The sequence below is a fragment of the Falco peregrinus genome, chromosome 6 (genome assembly GCF_023634155.1).
Source record: "Falco peregrinus isolate bFalPer1 chromosome 6, bFalPer1.pri, whole genome shotgun sequence".
Lineage (NCBI taxonomy): Eukaryota > Metazoa > Chordata > Aves > Falconiformes > Falconidae > Falco > Falco peregrinus.
The window spans coordinates 3,029,851-3,050,318 of record NC_073726.1 but is presented as its reverse complement, the minus strand read 5'-3'; the positions used below and the strand labels follow the sequence as shown (position 1 = coordinate 3,050,318).

The following is a 20,468-nucleotide window of genomic DNA, read 5'->3' as shown; positions in this document are numbered from 1 at the left end:
CAGCAGGTGTGTTTTATAGGGCGTGAAGAACTTGCAGTTAGTTTCTTCCCGAGGAAGCAAGGAGTCATCTGCTTGGAGGGGTCCCGTGGGGTCAGTGCAGCTCCAGGCTGCCTGCTGTATGGTGCCACCTCCACGTCTAGTGGGGGGTTTCTCATTTGGAGTCTTCCTGGAGGCTTCCAGAAAAGAAAACCTGTTTAAACTAGGCATGGCTTTTCTAGAAGCAGGAGGCCAAATTCTGGTCTCTGATGCAGGTGTGGTAGGTCTTCGTTTCCGTTATCCCCTCATGACACTTAGCCCAGAATAGTTTGCAGTGTGATCAAGGAAGTTGTTCTTTTGATGTATCTACCTCAAACCAGATGTTCTTGATTACTTGCAGCAGGGCGTGGACCCTGGAATAGCAGGTCTCTCAGCTGAGGTGCACACACCGCAGTGATTTGCAAATGGCTTCAGCGCAGTATGCCTCAGCCTGGGCCAGATCTCGGTGGTAGCAACTTCCTTTGCCTGAGAAGCAGCAGCTTGGGAGGAGACGACACGTTTCTGGCTTGGAAATAAGGGTCTGCAGGGTGAGAGACAGAGGAATGATGGATGCTTCTTCTTATGTTCCACCTCACAGAGAACCCTGAGCTGCTATTACTGCCTCCAGTGATGTACCTGCTTTCGGCAGCAGCTCCTCAAATATTTTGAGCTCCCCAAGTTTGTATGAAGATCTAATTTTTTCATGTGCCTCATGTCATGGAGAGGTTCTGGTGTTTTCTTCATGATAGGCTAGAGTCTCTGTGGTACAAACCCACACTGATACCTCCTGAAAGAGAGTGTCAGGGCCCAACTCTGTTGCCTATACTGGGGTAAATGGGGAGCAGTGCTATCACATGCAAAGGCTGTCCTTCCCTCTGTCTTAGTTTTGAGATGGAATTTCAACATTCAATCAAATGTGTGTTTTATTCATCATTTTTATATCCCAAACTCAAGACCAAGACGTGAAGTTTGGGATTTAGAAAACCACCTCAGAACTGCCCTGTATCCATACTTGGAAACCCATTTCAAGTTCAGTTAATACAGATGAAGACAATCAGAGCATCAGTCTCCCCCTAGCCCCAGTGGTCTCCTCTGCCTCCAGTGCTGTACACTCCTGCACGTCCCCTTTGCCATTCAGTAACCCTGTGTTCCCGCTGATGCCTCAATATGTGGAGGTTTTTTACAGTTTGAGTGTAGCAGGCTGTTCGCTGCTTTGATGGTATTTGTGGGGCAGAGTGTCCCTAAGGAAAAATTGCAAGCCAAGAAAGAAATGAATTTTTCTGAAATGTGACCAAAGATTTCAGGTGCCTGAAGTTAAAGTCAGGAGGACATCAGTGATGTACAATATTCCTGGTTGTCAGGTTGCTCATTTGCATGCACAGGTATGATCCTGACAGCATTAGCTGTTATTAGGCAGCTATATTTTAAAAGGTCTTGGTGAGAATATTTGCATTATTTTGTAGGGGTGATTGGCTGATGCATTTCTTGAATCCCTTTGGCAGTGCTGGATCTGCTTCAGGCTCACAGAAGGCAAAGACTCTGACAGGTTGAAAATCCAGCTTTTCTAATTGCCCACTCTTCAGAAACTCTGGAAACTAGTCTGCACTAGTGAGGATGGAGTGTTTTGCCTTCACCATCCTCGTAGGACGTAAGCTGTCACATGTCCTACAGCCAAACTGCAGGTGACATCCCAGTGTTGGCCGCGTGTTTCCCCAGGCCTTCTGTCTCCACAGTGAATACCCCTCATGTCTTTCTGATGGCCTTTTAAATGTATGAGTCTCTTAAAACCGCATGTAGATACACAGACAGCACTTCAAAGTGACAAACCCTGAGAAGACAATTAGTTTGCATCACTGCATCACCAGTCACAGGGAGCTGCTGTGGTTGGAAGCATGTGTGCTCAACTCTGTGGTGGCAGGGGTGGTCAGGTCCCATCTGGGTACATTGAATGTGGCCACCAGCCCTTCCATGGAGACTCCTGGTCCCCGGCATGGGGAAGGGCTGGGGGGGAGGAGGGAGGTCAGAGGGGGCTGATGGATGGGGATTTCTATTATCCTAGCAGGGGAAGGTGCACCCTGGCCCTAGGGAAGGGAGGGGAGCTGGGAGGAGGTGTGGGAAGGGAATGGTATTTGCAAGCACAGAAAGTCACCACTGGTGAGAAAAGGAAAAAGCTGGGTAATTGCCATGCCGGTCCAGTTCTCCCAGGAGCAGAGCTGAAATGCTTGCAAATAGCATTCCCAGCCTCCAGCAGGTGGGAAGCCCACAAATTTTGCATCCTGACTCTGCTCTCCAGAGGCAGGCAGACTTAAAAATCTCGGCAACAGTCTAGAAAACCACTAACAAAATGTTGGAAGTTGAAGTCATGGTGATAGTCAGCAGGGTAGAGGAGGAAGGAAAGGGCTGACTTTTGCACAGCTGGAGCAGGAGGAGGAAATGATCCTGCTCAGCACCAATGTCCTGGTTACTTTTACATTGATGTGGTGCAGTGCAGGCTGATGAATCGTGCCCTGGCCCAGACAGCCAGAGCTTGAGCACTGGGCTGGGCACATTTATGTCTGGTGGCTAAGCATTTTAAATTTCTGTCTGGGTTTCGAGAGCAGGATAAGCTTCAGTTGTTCCACCATATGCCCCCACTAGCATTCGCGGAGGACTGACTATGACTGCAAAGGGGAGATCACAGTCTGGAGCAGGAGGGAGAAGCATTGCCCTGTGGGTCTGCCTGCACTTACCCTGGGGTGGAGTGGTTGGGTAGCCCACCTTAGAGAAGGGTAAGTCAAGTTACACCTCTGGCTTCACTAGTGGTAGTCCACTAGTCACTGACATCTTATTTCTCACAAACAGGCAGCTGAAAGGCTTGTACTTTCCTCCAACCCCTGCACTCCCCCCACCACAGCCTTTCCCTTTATAGACACCAGCAAGGCAGACAGATCAGAATTTGAGGTTTGGATTTTTTTCCTCAAAAAAATGCAACTTCACATCAGCCTGGCTCCATCTTCTGCTATGATGTCATCTCTCTACCTTTTTCTAAGGACTTGTCATTTGACAGTAACACACATGCATTTGTATATACATGATCGCTCCTACTACAAGAAAATCCAGAAGAGTCAGCAGATATGGTAGCGTGGAGCAGAAGGGGAAGGAGACTGTTAAGCCCTGTCATCTCAACTGAACATGCACATGGGTTCACGAGCACAACAAGATACAAGGCTGGGTGCCAGGCTGTGGTGGTTGTACCCAGTCTCTAAGGCTTGCTTCCACTTGCAAAAGTTGCCGTGAACTTCACCGACATGCCTGTGAATGAGGACATCAGGCAGGGACTGCTTGCAGATCCCACTACAAGGTGCCATGCATGGTAGAGGTGCCGTATGAGGTGCTGCAAAATAGCACAGAGCTCCCACAGCTTAATCTGTGCTTCTAAACGGTGGGATCAACTAATCCGTAGTACTGTAGCTTCTGTTACTTGAGGTAACTACTTTAAAAGTCCAAAGGGTGGCTATTCCTCTGTTTTCCATCAGCAAATTGCTTTCCATTGAAGGCCGTCATCAGTGTCTCCCTGTAGGAGCTGTGTTTGTGCAAGGTTAGATAGGAGGGCAGCTCTTCAGCTGTCACCTCAAGATATTTAAGGCAGGTGATTTAAGCAATTCCACACAAGTTTTCTCCCTGTGAAAAGGCTGTGTAGCTGAGACAGCTGAATAGTCTGGCCCTGCAGTATTTATAATTAAATAATTTCCTGTTGCCTCCCAGCCTTTTCCTGTGTGTTTAATCTGTTAATTAAAGCAGGTAATCAAGGATATGTTGAAAACATCTGCAGCAACTCTTGCCCTCATACTTCCTGTTCTGTCCACCCACTCATCAGCAAAACTGTATCAGCAGAGATCCTGAGCTTACCTTTCTAGGAACATCTTCTTTACTGTGAGGGTGAGAGAGCACTGGAACAGGCTTCCCAGAGAGGCTGTGGAGACTCATTCTCTGGAGACACGCAAAACTCACCTGGATGCAATTCTGTGCAACCTGCTGTAGGAGAACCTGTTTTAGCAGGATATTGCACTAGATGATCTCCAGATGTCCCTTCCAACCCTGACCATTTTGTGATTCTGTGATCCTTCACATGTGTAACGCCATAGCAGTGTGGAGGTTCTGCCTTTGAGTGCAGACACTGAGACAAAGTGCCTACCCCGCAACAAGGGTAGGTTGTGAATTTACGGTATTATCAGCTGCTTCATAGTAGCTCCACTAGACTGGCTCTTACTCCATAGTAGATATATGTAGATGTAAAAATAGCTCAGTGGAAGAGGGACTAGCTACCTTGTGCCATCACTGCAACATAGTGTCATTTCTCCTCTTAACCTTTGGCCTGAAGGGTATCAACTGTTTCTGTCCTGTCTTTTGATTTACAGGAATGCCTTCTCCTCAGCGTTTCAGTGGTGAAAGCATTATCATTTGGAGTGACCTTGACATTACCATCTCTGTGCCATGGTACATTGGGCTGATGTTCAGAACCCGGAAAGTCAATGGCATGTTAATGCAAGCCAATGCTGGGACTGCATCCAAGATCAACATTCAGGTGAAAATGTGACTGCTTTTGGTGAGAAAAGAATTGAGAAATTCTGCCCTATCAGTGGATACAGCCACGTGAACTACATAGCTTCATCCACCTAGCTAAATGCACATCAGTAAATACAAATGATTTCTTCAACCTTTTAGAAAGATATAGATGATTGTAAAATTCAGATTCATTGGTTTAAGATTATTTTTTTAAACAGGTAGTGCGCATTAATATAGATGCAAAAAATGTGTCTCTTGATTGTTTTGGGGGTTTTTGTCGGTAGGATAAGCTAGTGTCTGAATGTCCAAAGTTATGCAAGGAGTTATTGCAACATTATTGTCTTGCCGGCTGCCCCCTTCCACATCAAATACAAATGTGTAGCAAAAAACAGAAATTATTTTTTTCAACAGATACTGAACAACTATGTGCAATTTGAGGTGTACAGTGGCCTGAGCCAGGTTGCTAGTTTGAAGATGAGCCAGTCACGAGTCAGTGATGGGGAATGGCATCATTTATTAATAGAACTGAAGAGTGCTAAAGATGGTAAAGACATCAAGTACCTCGCTGTCATGTCCTTGGACTATGGGATGTACCAGGTAAGGCAGCTTCACAACTTTGCCGTTAGGCACTACAGAAATGTTTTTAGGAGAAAATAGGATAAAAGGTTGTGGACTAATACTTAAGCTGTGAACCATGTTCTGCGGTGATTTGTGCCTAATGAAGTTATATTAATTTTTTAAGCCAAATAATGAGATTTCTTATGAACAAGTCTGTAAAAATGTTACATTCAGATGTCTAGCTCCTCACTGCTTTGATATTTTTTTTCTGTAATCTACTGTCAGCTACTGCTTGACTCCATCACTACCGAAAATAGGCTATCTGTGTCACAGAGGATGACGGTGCTTCTTACTGACTTTTCCTCAACAGAGCACTGTGCAGATTGGAAATCAACTGCCTGGACTGAAAATGAAAAGCATCATTGTGGGAGGTGTCTCTGGAGACCAAGTCTCTGTTCAGCAGGGATTTTATGGCTGTATGCAGGTATGAAATGAAAAGTTTAGCAGCAAACTTTGAACTTTTAAGAAAATACACATGTGAAAATGTGGGGGTTTCTTTTTCATCTATCCCCAGATATTTCCATTACCTCCGTCAAAATATCTTAAGAATCAAAATATTGAAGTCAGCCCATTTTCCCAAGTACAAATCTGGTCTCACAGGGGAGCAACATTTAAAAAAAAAAAATCTGATTTGGCTCATCAGGTGATGTTTCCTTAAAATGCAGACTCATGGATTAACAGAAGTAGTGAAACACATAGTGCTGTATTCTGAATGAAAACTCTAATTTAAAAATAATTTTCTTTTGTCAACAGGGAGTAAGAATGGGAGAGACATCTACAAATACAGCTACACTCAACATGAAGCAGGCTATCAAGATCAATGTGAAGGAGGGTTGCGAAGTGGATAACCCCTGTGATTCCAACCCATGTCCCCAACACAGCTACTGCAGTGACGACTGGGACAGCTATTCCTGTGTCTGTGACCCAGGTAACTCAGTGATCGTCCCATCCACTCATCCAGGAGCTGGATCACATCTTTATGTTCTCATCAGAAGAGCAGCAGTGGCGGCAGCGGCAGCAGCCTGCTTGCAAAGTGCTCATCTTCTGATTCTTCCTTTTCCTATCAGTATTGTCTCTCAGTCTTACTGTAGCACCCTTGAAACTGCAATTGTGGACTAAGGATCATTTGTTTTAGGCAACACATCAACCAAACAGAAAGACAGTCTCTGGTCCAAAGGGTTTTTCCGGCCACCTCCCCTTTTCTTTTTTTGTCTGTTCTCTTTTTCTTTTTTTCTTCTTCTTTCCCAGCCTTTTCTGCTGTTGAATTTCAGTCTCACACCCTGCATCCTAATTGAGATACTTAGAATGTTTTCTCTGTTTTGGTGCATGTAGCCAGCACATGCTGTCAGCACCCAGCACAGTCACCTCCCATACATGCAGGGAGAGAATACAAAACTATTTGTTAACACATGCCCTGAATATAAAACTGGGAACTAAAGGCACAAGGGTGCCCCAAGCATGTTAACAGACTGTTGAAAAGAACAGCCCACAATCTTTTTTGCTGAGAGGGAAAAAGAGAACCTTATTTCTGACAGTATCTCAGGGGGAATCTACTGGTTATTGAAGATGTGTTATTAGTGTATAAGCTTAAAATAGATGGTCTTTTGGAGACATGAAAATCATAAATTACAATGGTTGCTGTAATTTTACGACCTTGTCTCCCCAGGGTACTTTGGAAGAGACTGTGTTGATGTATGTAACTTGAACCCATGTGAGCATGTCTCCACATGTGTGCACAAACCTAGCTCATCCCATGGCTACACCTGTGAATGTGGACAAAGCTACTATGGACAGTACTGTGAGAGCAAGTAAGAGAATTTTTCTGTTCTTGGCTTCTTGGTCCTTCCAGGTAGCTCTTCTCCTAAGGCAGCAGTCCTCCCACTCCCTTTTCTGCTTCAGTTAGCTTTCCTGCTATGATTTGAGTGTTCATAGTGGATGGTATTTGCAGGCTCCCTGCCCTTTGGCACTCCTGAGCTCTCTTTCCAGAGACCAGGCAAACTTCCATATACTCAGGGGCCGCTTTTCTTCAATAGCAGTTCAGGGACTCAACCAATTGTGTGTGTTACACTGCACTGCAGCTGACCTGTACCTTGCAGTGGGCTTGGCCTGAGTTTGCTCTGTGTCTCTCCTTCAGCTGCCCCAGCCCATACACACAACAGTGCCCCCAGTTAGGTGGCCTGTAGCCAGATCAAATGGCTTTGCAGTTTGGGTCCAGACCCTGGGCTGGCAAAAAGCCATCTCTTCTGGACAGTCTGGGAGGCCTATGTCCCATTGCTGTATAGGAGAAACGTGCCGATTCCCTCGTCGCTGGCTGCCTGGTCTCAGATAAGCATTCAGCAATCAGTCTTACCCCAGAGACGGCGCTTTGGTTTACTGTAATATGGGCCATTCATGATGTGCAAATGAAGTGCGTTTGTCTGCCCATTTAGGAATAGCTCATGTGATGTTTCCTTCCCTTTGAAAACTGCAAGCTTCTTCCTCCACCTTTTGTTGTGTGGGCCTGCAAATGTTGGCTGTGCTGTTGCCAGATTCATCTTTCATTCCTCTGGATTGGCAACACAGAGACATTGCCCCTTGTCATTATCTGCTGACATCATGTCAAGTGCAGCATTGTGGTTTTTTGTGTTATAAAGCATAAAGGTACAAACCTGGCAGTTACCATAAACAAAATTTGGCGTGGTCTTTAGAACAGACAGCAAACTTTCCTAAAATGAGGGGCTGGTGGGGGCACGACTGTTTCTACTAGGCGGTGTGGGCCCCATCGTCCTCTCCCAGAGGAAAAAGCACTTTATTTGCTTGTACAGATGTATACTCCTTATAAAGAGGAGCTGGTCTTGAAAACATTTAGGGAAGAATTCCCTCTAGGGTTTTATAGCACTGATATTCTTTATTTTCTTTTATTACAGTATGTATATATGTATTTATATACATATTGATTGCTGGCTGCTGCAGTAAGATACGTTACACTCTATAAGCTTATGGAGTTGAGTGCAGATTTGGCCCAAAGCTCTTTCATCCCACTTTTTAAGGGGAAGCTTTAAAATACTTTCTTTTAATTTTATTTTCTTTTATAGGATCGACCTGCCTTGCCCTAGAGGCTGGTGGGGAAATCCCATCTGTGGCCCTTGTAATTGTGAGACTAGTAAAGGTTTTGATTCTGATTGCAATAAGACCAATGGAGAATGCCACTGCAAGGTAAGCAAAAGAAACCATTCTTAAGTCAAAATTTCTTTAGTTGAGAAAGTACCTATACCACTGATAACTACTACAAGTGAGTATCTGAGACAAAGTACACAGAGTTGTGCTTTGTATCATTCATATATATATATATATATATATATGCACAGTGTAGTTAATCTTTACCTGAAACGTTTTGCTGGCACCACCCTTGACAAAATCATACTGTGCAGCTCTTATCTTATTTTTCTTTGGAAAGCAAAACTAGAGGACAAAAGCCTGGCCCTGATCTCTCTGAAGTGCAGCCTGGTTTATCAGGGGAGATCAGACCAGGGTGCAGAGGAGTACCAGTGGTGTTTTGTGCATCACAAGTGAGTAATAGCCATGAAAGAGTTCGGGCCAGCTGGGTGAAGCTCTCCCCTGTGCAAAGGCCAGCAAAAGGCCTAGCAGCTGGAGAGAGATAAATAATATGAGAGGCTAAGTGCTTTTTCCTCAGTGCCGGCTCTGCTGAGTTTAAGAATTTGCTGTGGACAGGCAGGGACAGACAGGGGACATGGGAGGGGAGGCACCTCCCTCCTGAAGGTTTTACAAAGAACTTCTCACAGTAGGTTTTACAACAGGCTTGAATGACATCAGAGGAGCTGGGCCTGTGCAGACCGGCAGCAGTGAATCTGGCCCTGTGCTCCTTTCCGAAATCCCAGCAGGACACACAGCAACTGTTGCATTAAATCGAGTCAGTGGGGTGCCAGCACCATGCTCTTGTGTAATCATGTAACGCCTCAGATCAAAAGCATTTACAGATGCGATTTGAATACATGATCATTGGTTCCTCTCCACCCTGTACGTGAAACACAAATGGATGGTGCAAGAAGTTTCCTTACTGGCTTGTTCATGCCATACAAGAGTGGAATTGCAAAGCAGAGAAACTGCAGACCCTCCAAGAATGCGTTTGCTGGGCACTGACAGCAAGTACTTGAGGAGTAACATGGGCCCTCTGCTCCCACCGTAAATGGTGGTCCAAACCTCAGGTCTCTGTGGCACAGGGCAGCCCAGCCGTGCCCCCAGCACTCAGCTCTGCCTCTCTGCGTTGCCTGGGCTAACACAGCACACTTCCCATAGCTATTACATTTTCTGTTAGTATCGTTATTATCCCGCGCTTTGCAAAATTAGCCCTTTTATGATGCACGTGCTGCTAGAGCATCATTTCAGAAACGCAAGCAACTTGGAATATAAATCAAGTACCTCGTGTCTCATCGGTTTTATTTTCTAGGCAAATTACTACAGGCCCCAGAGCAGTGACACCTGCTACCCCTGTGACTGCTTCCCATCCGGCTCCCACACACGCGCCTGTGACATGGAGACAGGACAGTGTCCTTGCAAACCTGGCGTCATAGGGCGGCAGTGCAACCGCTGCGACAACCCGTTTGCTGAAGTTACCACGAAGGGCTGTGAAGGTACCTCCTGTCCAGCAAGTGCTGCTGATCAACCGGGCTGTAGTTGCAGGATCAGAGCTGATAGCAGTGGGCAGATGGGGGCTGCACAGCAGTGGGCATGCAGCTGCATCCTGGGGCACATGTCAGCCCAGTGGGTGGCTCTAGCAGGAGCAATGGGAGCTGTATCAGCCTAAATATGCACCCCTCCTCCTAAGTCTGTGCTAGTGTGACGCGAGGGGGCCAGGGAAGAAGAAAGAAAGCTGATATTTCTTTAATTGTCATCAAATGGAGATTAGCAAGCTTGGAGGGGGGACAGCAAAACAATAATCCCAATTTTACTTGAAACCTGAGTTCAGGTGCCAGTGCGGCATAGTATTGCTGTGCTGAAGAGGTTGGCGAGATCCCCCACAACTTCTGCCCACAGAGGCTGTGCCTTGCACCCAGTGCCCTCGGCCTCGTCTTGCCCACCCGGCCTTTCCTCCTACCCACCCGCCTTCCTTCTGTGATCAGCGCAAAGCTGCTGCAGCAGCCACCTCACCACAGTGTGTGGGTGAAATGACGGAGAAATGTTTTACCACAATAAAGGAGCAGGCGGAGATAAGCAGAGCCAAAACCCGGAGCCCCATAATCATCATGAGCTTTCCTCTGCCTGTGCCTGTCTGCCCACACTGCTGGATAAGGAGCAGCTGATGGGTTACAGCTTGGAATGCACTGCAGAGGACAGGTATCCTGACAGGGCTTGGGAATTACAGGAAAGTCCTTTAAGCAGGTTGCAATATCTCCTTGTTGTGATTTTTATCTTGTCGTAAAAATTGCATAATTTCTTTTTCTGCTTTCAGTAATTTATAATGGCTGTCCCAAAGCTTTTGAGGCTGGTATTTGGTGGCCACAGACCAAGTTTGGCCAGCCAGCCGCTGTGCCATGCCCTAAGGGATCAGTGGGTAAGTTTCCTGGGTAAAACATTAACTACTTTATCTACCTGCCTGTTTGAAGGGGGGGGGGGGTGGGGTGGGAAAGAGCAAAAGATTGTGTACATAGGGAATTGCATTAATTCTTTGGGTCCAGAGATTACAGTATAGCTCATGCATATCGCAGCAGAACAGTTTAGCTAGGTGAAACTAAAGAACTGTTAAAATATATTTGGAGGAGTAGCAATAAATAAATACAAAAGTGCACCAGATAAACACATATAAAGAACAGAAATTCTGTATCTGTATTGTCAAAAAAGCACAGCCCAGTTTTCTGTTTTCTGTTTAATCAGGCAATTCTTGTACATGTAACACTTAGTTTCTAATGACTTGTACTTGTTCTTTAGCGGTACAGCTCCTCTGAGCAAAGATAAAATGAGGAAGATCATTAACATGATGATTGTTTTACTAGTGTTGCAGGCTAATAAAGCTAAGCATTACAACAGAACTCGTGTTTTTCACCCAACACCTTTTCTCTAACCCGTAAGTCAGATGGCTGAAAAATGTATTGTTTTGTACAGCAAGCAAATGATAACCTGCTTTCATGCATGTCCCTGAAAACATTTATCAGATTTTTGAAAACAGAGTTCACAGAGTCTTTTTCAAAGGCTGTTCTATGGGAAATGAAACCTCTGTCTCATTTCTGGCCTAGCAACTCTGCTGTGAGGCTACTCTAATGCCTGAGGAAAATGATTCACGAAGATTAGTAGTCTTCAACATTTCTCAGACAGGGATCCGCAGTTTGGAAAGTGAAATATGTGCGTAGCTCTAAGAAACTTGAAAATGTAGGCAATCTGAAAGTCTAGGATATTTGAAATCTATGAAGATTTACCCAGCATAATTCAGAACATTATTTACCATTAATACTTTGTTTCCTTCAGGAAATGCAGTTCGCCATTGTAACATTGAGAAGGGCTGGCTGCCTCCTGAGCTTTTCAACTGCACCACCAGCACTTTTGTGGATCTAAAAATCATGGTAAGCTCTGTTTTCTCGAGTTTGCCTTTATTTTGTAAATTATCATCAGTTCAGTTTGATATCCCTGCACTCCATTTTTTGACTGAGTCCTTGAACCTCCTCATTTCCCATCAGGACCCTTGTGCATTTCTGGCTCTGTTACATTTTCCATTGAGTTGTCCTGTTCTTTCTCAAGACAAACACCATTTTGATTGAACAACTCCTTTGTGCCAGAAATCCCTAAATGATGGTTGTCTTTCTAAGTAGAATGAAAAAAATAAAGATATATCATCGGGTTTTTTCTTCCTCCTTGTCTCTGACTCAGAATGAGAAGTTGCACCACAATGAGACCAAGTTGGATGGAGACAAAACCATACGGATTGTGAGAGCGCTGCAGAATGCCACCAAATACACACACAGCTTGTATGGCAATGATGTGAGGACAGCTTACCAGATGATGATCCGGGTCCTTCAATATGAGAGTCAGCAGCAAGGGTTTGATTTGGCAGCTACAAGGGATGTGGAATTCAATGAGGTAAGAGAGATACTATATACTATGCTGAGCCTTTACAGTTCCCCTTTAAAGTTTTATGGGAATGGATAATTAAATTTTTCTTTGACCATGGTGGACCAAATATCATGTAATTCCTTTATCTGTTTCACTAATGAGTCAGTCTTCTCAATTTAGAATGGAAATTGGTTACGCATGTGTGTATGCACACATAAGTGTGTGTAATACAAATATCATAGAAAGTGCTGTTATAAATATCATCATAAGAACAGCCAAAAGCAAAATTCCCCAAATGAAAAAACCAACCAAGCCGATGTGTTTTTCCCAGATAAAACAGCTTTGTGTACCATACTCGGTTTTGTTGGAAAACCTGCCTAATGTGATCATTTTCATTTAAATGTGCAGTGAACTAACTCGTGAGCCAGTTACTGACTGAAGGTTTCTTATAATTCAGTTTGGAGACACTTGAGTCATCTTTATTAAAGAGTTGGTGCATTGAAAGCCATTCCATACCATATTGATATAAGTGATGCAGGCACATATGAAAATGTGTGCCAGAGGGCTTCTGCTAGTCAGAGCATCCATGAAAGACCTAGTTATTACCAAAAACCTGACCGGGTCTAGAGAACAAACTGTAGCACCCTCCTTGTCTGTGGGAAACGTGTTGTGGTGGAAGAATGTGAGATGTGGAGAAAGTTGAGAGTTTTCTGTGTCTGAAAATATGAAGGTTGAATGAGCCATGAGCTCATAGAGTTCTCCTCATTGCCATGTGTGCTGCAGGGTACTGCTGTCCATGCTTGCCAATACTATTTCCAAGATCCAGACCATGACACAGCACAGAGTCTAAGCTAAAACATCCTTCTGTACCTCTGCTAGCAGAGCCCAGGGCTCAGGCACCAGCATTAGGGATGCTGGACCGACCCTCCTTGGGCCAAGACTGGCCTCTGTGCTGGCCAAAGGTGGTCTGGCTCCCTTTGAAGGTGTGCTACACCCAGTTCACTGCTCACAGTACTCCAAGAGGACCAGCCAGGTCAGGCAGACTTTGGGGTAAACCTGAAGACCCTGTGCAAGGCCAAGCTCCACCAGGAGAGGATGTACCTGGGGAGGTGGGAGCAGGAGGAAATTTGGATGAGAAAATTCCTAAGTGTCTTGTGCTTTTCAGTCAACAGAAAGCAGCAGAGAACTTTTGAAACATTTAACATTTTAAATAGACCAGATTTTAAGACATTCAGTTTTTCCTTTCCTAAGGAGAGACTGCTGACAAACTGTGTCTCACTTGAAACTTCAAACTCCTGCAGGCTGTGGAGTGAATGAATTTCCCCATTTAAGATCTTGAGAAGGAACTTCATTTTTAGCATGTTTTCTTTAAGTAGAAACAAGAACAATAAGGAAAAAATGGTTTGGAAACCTCTGCTTTCATTTATTATTCTCTGCACTTGGCACTGAAACTCATACAGACGATTTTTTTTTTTAGAACTCCCTAAATGTTTTTGAATAGGTCAGGGCTTTGAAAACTTATCAGTAAAGCTTATGAGAAAAAAGGAGGTAACATCCGGGGGTGAGGGAGCACAAGGGAAGAAGGAAGTATTTTTCTTTTTATAGTCTCAGGTAAAGCCTGAAAAACAGATAATAAAAAAACATAAATAACATTCACCAACACTGAGGAGGTCTGGTACCAAGTACAGCATGTGTCCTGCATTCCTGGGGAACCATGTAGTGCTTGCTTCTCACCCAATATAAAGGTAGTCATGCTGGCAGCCTCTTATCTCAGATACACACTTGCAGCCTCAGAAAATACTTAGAGAATATAGCATCTTCCACATGTGCTTCTAAATGAAGCCTAAGTATTTACCTTGGCTATTTTAGAGCTTGAGGTGATTAATTCCAATCATCATTAATGCAGATTTTACCTTGGTTAGGAATTAGGTTTTGACACAACAATGTAGTTAGTTCAGATGTACACCAAGATTAAAAACTTCATAGCACTGTTCCCATTTAAGCCATTGAACACTCTCTATTGGGGTCATCTTCGACTCACCCTGAGGGTCCCTTTGCATATTCTTGTAAGATGGGGCAGAAGGGGCAGGTCGAGAGGTAGAACTTCCTTTTTAACAGCATTTGTAAGCAACATAAAAATGCGGGGAGAACAACATGATTTAAGTTTTCTTACGTATTTTCAAGTTTGTATGTGCAAGTTAATATTCAGCCTTGTCATTTTTCACCGTGTAAGTTGCCCTAGTTATCCAGGAATCAACGAAGTAAAAAATAAAATCAAGGTAAAAGAGAAAGTGGTATTACTATCTATGGCTTTCTTTTGATTTTTAACATATCACATTACTTTGATTTCTCTGGAGGAGTTCTTCAGTGTACATACCAAGGGCTCTGCTTTTCTTGTCTCTCATCTCTCCAAGACAAAGAAAACATGATTAGGTTTTCCTTCTGCATTTTCTTGCTAGGTTTCCTGTCATAAAGGGGAAAGAAAGTAGGCAGTTCTCTTACAGACTCCAATTTTGGCTTACTTTGCTCATAAAAAGTTTGGAGGGATTTGCTTTATGTAACAAAAAACCTCAGGGTGAGTAACTGGTGTGCATATTTTCATACGGCTGCAGTAGAACATGCCTGCATTAAAATATTTCATTATACACTCACCTGAGGCAGTAATGCCAATCATTTTCACTATACCTCACTTGAAACCCAACGCTTTGTTTGCTTCATAATTTGGGCTTGTACTTTGTTTCTCAGAATATTATCAAAGTGGGTAGTGCTCTACTGGACCCCAGCAACAAGGAGCACTGGGAGCAAATTCAGCGAACAGAGGGTGGCACCGCTCACCTGCTCAGGCACTATGAGGAATATTTCAACAATGTGGCCCAGAACATGAAAAAAACCTACATGAGACCCTTTGTCATTGTTGCCACTAACATGAGTGAGTATCTGTGTTGAAAACTGCCATTTTGTATTGGTGCTTTCAAAATGTGCTGAACAGGGGTGCTAGGTATTTGTTTTAGTAGTGCCCACTGAGAAACAACATACTTGGATTTTCTAATCTAATCGGTGCCTTCATTTCAAGTCAGTTGAGCCTTGATCCGTATCTCTCAGTTGCCATGGTGGCCTCCTGGGAGGTAGGTGTCTGATCTGTTTTCCCTCTGAGCTGTGCCACTGCTCTGTGTGGCATTTTGTTGCAGCCACAGTAGCGTACAGCTGGCAGGAAGGACAAAGTTTGTAAGTAAAGATAATGCCTTTTGAGACTACCTACATAGCAGATCATGGTTTTGAAAGAATTACACCACCACCACCTGAAGAGTTACTGCAGTATAAAAAATACCCTACTGTTGATCGTGCACTTCTGACTTGCACGTGGCTTTGTAGCCTGGAACCTATGCAGAAAATCATCTATAAAAATTCTTGTGCTGAGAGCTATTTTCTCAGAATCACCCATCCAAGCCTTCAAACAACCTCCCAGCCTTGCAAACCCCATCATCAGAGCAAAATCCTTAGGGTCCAACATATCCAGAATGGGTCTAAAACGAGAGGGAAACATCAGATGTACCAAGACACTTTCCCCGTCTGTCACAGTAAAGGCCTCCTCTGACAAGCAAATAGCAGCCTCCGCACTTGCAGGACCGTGATGTACTTCACAGGTGTCCCTGTAGTACACGTGCAAGTGAAGCGCAACAACCACAACCTGGTCAGCCTTCTTCCCCGTTTTCTCCCCTGCCCTCTCTATTTCGCTTTCTCCCCAGGTACCAGCAGGCAGAGCTGATCGGGTGCTGGTGATAGTCCTGCTCTGAGCAGGAGGTGCGACTGAGTTGGGTGACCATCAGAGGTCCCTCCCAAGCAGTATTGCTGCCTTCAGAGGTGGTCTAAATTATCAGCCTGAACTTGTATTTAGCTTTTCAAGCTGCTGCTTTTATTTCAGACGTGAAGGAGGGCTTACGTGCCCAAAAGCCTGTCTTATTTTCTCAACTGCACCCGTGGGTATAAGGAGTGAATTTACGTTTGTATACAAACCTCGTCCCGAGAGTGCTTCACGTCCACATTCACAGGGGCATAAAAAGCAAAGGCATGAGACAGTCAAGCTACAAATTTTATAACATCCCGCATCAACTCCGGGAGGGGACAGACAATGGTTAACTAAGCCAAACTGAAACACCTTGATTTCTGTTTAATAAACCAAAACTGAAATATTTTCTTTTGATTCAAGACTATCAGAATTAAAATATTTTTATCTTCACACTCGGCATTTTAACCCCACTGAACCGAGATGAAAACAAAACCCAGAATTTCTTGCAGGTTGTAAATCATGATTTTTTTTGACCAGCTCTTCCTGAGTATAAAGGCTTGAGCTTGGGAGGGAGGAGGCAGCTCTGGCCTGAAAGGGGTCTGTTTTCTTTTGAACAGTTTTTCCAGGTGAACATGGTGTTAATGTACTTTTCTAATGGTTCATCTGGGAGTTATTTAGAGACTAGGAAAGAAATAGGAATTTGCAGATCTTAGCTTGGATTTTTCTTCATATAGAAACTTGCAGTGGATCACAGCTTTAACTGTAGCATTACCCCCAGGACTTCCAGCTTTTCACTTTTATTAGAATATGTAAATTGGCACTCAATGACTTCTCTTAAACGGGAAAGCTCAAGCCAACTCAGCTCCTTTTAAATATTTTGGCAGTTGTACAACAGGCAGAGCTGATGAGGTGAGCCAGAGAGGAATTGCTAATGTAGAGGAAGGAGAACTGGAGGACTGAGGAGTAGTCCAGGGTAAAATCCAGGTTATTTTCTCTGCTTAGCTGACTTTGCAATTTAACAGATGTAGAAGTATATTTGTGAAGCAGCAAGATTTAGCCTTCCCTACAAGAAGCAAGTCTGCAATTGAAACATGCCACTTCTGTATTTCCAGTGATGCAGTAGTGTTTTCCTAGTATGAGATATTGTCTTGTGAATTCCTTTCCACTGCAAAATGAATTTATAATTTGATAAATGTACAATAATGATGACACGTAAGCTTTTAGCTGCCATTTAAGGTATTAACTGAGAGAAATTAGATTTGACTTTGTGTTTTCAAGTTTAAATTTCTTCTCTGCATTGTGCAGATATTTTAACCTTTCGATCATGTTTCATTGTGTTGCAATATCACGTTTGAAAGCATTGAAGTTAATTTTGTGGGAAATTTTTTTTCCCCCCAGTTATTGCTGTTGACATCTTTGACAAGTCTAATTTCACGGGAGCTAGAATACCACGATTTCATGAGATTAAAGAAGATTATCCAAAAGATCTGGAGTCATCTGTTGTCTTCCCTGATACTTTGTTCAGACCTTCAGACAGGAAAGGTAAAACCCTTCTGTTGCCGTTACAAGGGCAATTTTGACTAGCTCCCAAGAAGCATGATTGATCCTTGTGGAGCAGAATGGTGCTAGAGTGAGAGTGGGGTGACCATCTACACAAGCGAACATTATTTAGGGATGGAGCAGCTGTGCATACTTCTGAGGCATTTGCCTGCCGGCAACAATGGGAGCATGGGGGGCTGCTTAACTGGCTGTACCTGTCTGTCAGGTCTCACTTGCAGCCCCTTAAACAGCCCTGTCAAAGCGGGAGAAATGCTCTGCCTCTGTTCCCACCAGGATGGGATGGGACAGCCACCCAGAGCCCGCAGCCCCACAGCCATCTTCCCCCAGTCTCTGCAGAGATGGAAGAAGACAGTGTGAGAGATGGAGAAACGCAAACACTAGACAGCACAGGAAAGGTCTTGAGCTGTGCAGGAAGATGGGTGATGCGGGAGAACGCAGGGGGAAGTACCTGCTTCCCAGTGTCTCTGAAGTACCTTGAGACCGCTGAGAGGAATCACAAGTTACCTTGGACAAATGAAGAGAGAGAGGATAACTCAAAGTGCGATAATTATACACATACCATGGCTGAATATCCTCTGAATGGGGAAATAGTAATACTTGTGAAAATAACAATAAGCTAATACAACTTCATGACTTTTTTCCTCAGAAACAGGGCATCTGCTTATATGACTTGTGTCTTTTCTGTAAGAAAAAAAGGAATGTGAATTTTAAGAGATAGTGCCAAAATTGAAAGCTCATTATGTGACAGAATTAGCAGGGAGAAGTCCCCTATGACCAATCGGTATATGCATAACAATAGTTTTGCCATATATAAAGTTACATGCAATTTAATACCATGCATATTGTTTTAGTGTTCTCCTTAAATCATGCACAGATTATTTATATCCTTACAGATCTTCTAACCTAGCAATGGCTTATTTTCTAGCTAGACTACATGGCCATTCATGGTTCAATGGTTATTTGATTATCAGCTATACAACTATGGAATGTGCTAAAGTGTTATTAATAATATCAAATATCACATTAGGAGCATGCTCAGTGCTGTCAGCCTAGAGTAATAACAACAGTAGCATCTCTCTGTCTTTGCAAAGCAAAACTACCAGTTTAAATGGTAGCTCCAAAGCTGTGTGAAAGGATTTAACATTTCTGTTAATTCCGTAGCAGTGCCTACAATGAAGCCTTCAAATCAAAAATTATCCTCTAAGGTGAGCAGTGATGCACTAAGCCCTGAGAGTGCTTTTGCAAAGAGAAAGAAGCGACACCCAGATGATTCAACACATCATACTGTTGCCATGGTCATTATATACCGATCCCTGGGACACCTCCTGCCTGAAAACTACGATCCTGACCGAAGGAGCTTGAGGTAAGTTTCAGACTTGTTTGTGAATTGCGCAGATCCCTTCTTCCACTTGCTCTGAGTGTGCGGGGGAGACAAAACTGCTTTTATACTGACCAAATGTCATCTGTGCCGCAGTTGTCACTACGGTACTGTCTCTCTGGGACGCCATGGGAGAGTAACCATGTCAGTAGTGCCAGCAGCTTCTGGAAACACAGCTGTGTGGAAGGCTTATGGTGCATCTGCTCTGCTTTCTGAGTGGGAGCGACTGGAAATCTTCTATTTGCAGGACCTACCAAATCAGTGCTTTGCATTTTAGCATTTAGATCACCGTGCAATTTTTCTCCTTCTGCAGATTGCCAAATCGCCCTATTATTAACACACCTGTAGTAAGCACAGCCATTCACAGTGACAGGGAGCTTCCTCCCAACCTGGTGGAAAAGCCCATCATAGTGGAGTATGCCATGTTGGAAACAGAGGAGAGAACGAAGCCCGTCTGTGTCTTCTGGAACCACTCCATCATGTAAGTCTCCTGCTTGCTTTAGAGCTGTGCACGGTAACTGTCTCAGTAGCAGAGAGGCTCTGCCCAGGAAGATAATTCTGGGGGAAAACACTTTTTGCTCAGTTTATTCAAATGGCAACTGATTTCTGGTGGAAGAGAGCCATGTAGTCATTTCCCACCAGCCTGAGGAAAATTAAAACAATTGTCATAACTCATCACACAAAGGATTAGCCATGTGGTTTCTAACAAACACAGCGTCATCATGTCTTTCTGCAGGGTTCGTTTTCACCCAGCAATAATAAATCTTACAATTTTCTTGTATTTGCTCATGCTTTTTGCCCACAGATGTGTATCTGGACAGGCAGTCTAACTTCAGTGCCTGAATTCTTGATTTGTCTGAAGGCCTCTCAATGCCCCGTGCCCTCTTTTTAAGAGGGACATCTTCAGGAGATGATTCAGTTCTTACATGGGCTGAATCTTCTCCTGTTACACCCCAGTGACTATGGACAGAGTACATGGCAAGCAGCCTCCCACCCTTGACATCTTAGCCAGGGGCAGTGCAAAAAATTTACAAACCCAAGTCTTCATGTTGGTAAAAAGGAGGACTGAGATTTTGCAGATAAAATTACACGAGTAAAGATAATGAATTTTTGAATCTCAAGTTTTTAAATCAAAATTCAACCCAAAGACAGTTGCAGTGGTAAGAAGCAACTTACCTTTCAGTCCATCAACTTTTGTGGATTTGCTTTCATTTATTTTAATGAAAAATTGGAGGGAGAGGAAATACCATCTTTGGAACCTTAGACCTCTTGCAGTTATTAGGAGGCAATCATAATACATAAGCAGAACATACAGGGAGAGTATATTTAACTCTAGGAGGGAGGTGTGAGGGAAAAGAAATATTTCAGAAATCATAGAAATTTTTGGGTTGGAAGGGACATTAATGATCATTAGTTCCAAGCCCCTGCCATGGGCAGACTCCTGCCACCAGACCAGGTTGCTCCAAGCCCCATCCAGCCTGGCCTGGAACACTGCCAGGGATGGGGCAGCCACAGCTGCTCTGG

The 20,468-nt window shown here is 44.0% G+C and overlaps 1 protein-coding gene across 6 annotated transcripts in view; it reads left to right on the top strand.

Moving 5' to 3' along the window:
- Window positions 1–20,468, top strand: part of CELSR1 (cadherin EGF LAG seven-pass G-type receptor 1) — a 173,232-nt gene that overhangs the window by 124,093 nt on the left and 28,671 nt on the right. For 4 of the 6 annotated variants that reach the window (XM_055808886.1, XM_055808887.1, XM_055808885.1 and 1 more), the window contains exons 9-22: window positions 4,413–4,579; window positions 4,972–5,157; window positions 5,489–5,602; window positions 5,932–6,106; window positions 6,845–6,986; window positions 8,253–8,373; window positions 9,626–9,809; window positions 10,628–10,729; window positions 11,638–11,732; window positions 12,037–12,246; window positions 14,965–15,148; window positions 17,405–17,548; window positions 18,728–18,929; window positions 19,258–19,425. In XM_055808886.1, coding sequence (XP_055664861.1) covers window positions 4,413–4,579; window positions 4,972–5,157; window positions 5,489–5,602; window positions 5,932–6,106; window positions 6,845–6,986; window positions 8,253–8,373; window positions 9,626–9,809; window positions 10,628–10,729; window positions 11,638–11,732; window positions 12,037–12,246; window positions 14,965–15,148; window positions 17,405–17,548; window positions 18,728–18,929; window positions 19,258–19,425 — 2,194 coding nt within the window. The remainder of the gene's footprint in view (window positions 1–4,412; window positions 4,580–4,971; window positions 5,158–5,488; window positions 5,603–5,931; window positions 6,107–6,844; window positions 6,987–8,252; window positions 8,374–9,625; window positions 9,810–10,627; window positions 10,730–11,637; window positions 11,733–12,036; window positions 12,247–14,964; window positions 15,149–17,404; window positions 17,549–18,727; window positions 18,930–19,257; window positions 19,426–20,468) is intronic. The other 2 variants (XM_055808888.1, XM_055808883.1) reach the window with 1 other exon arrangement.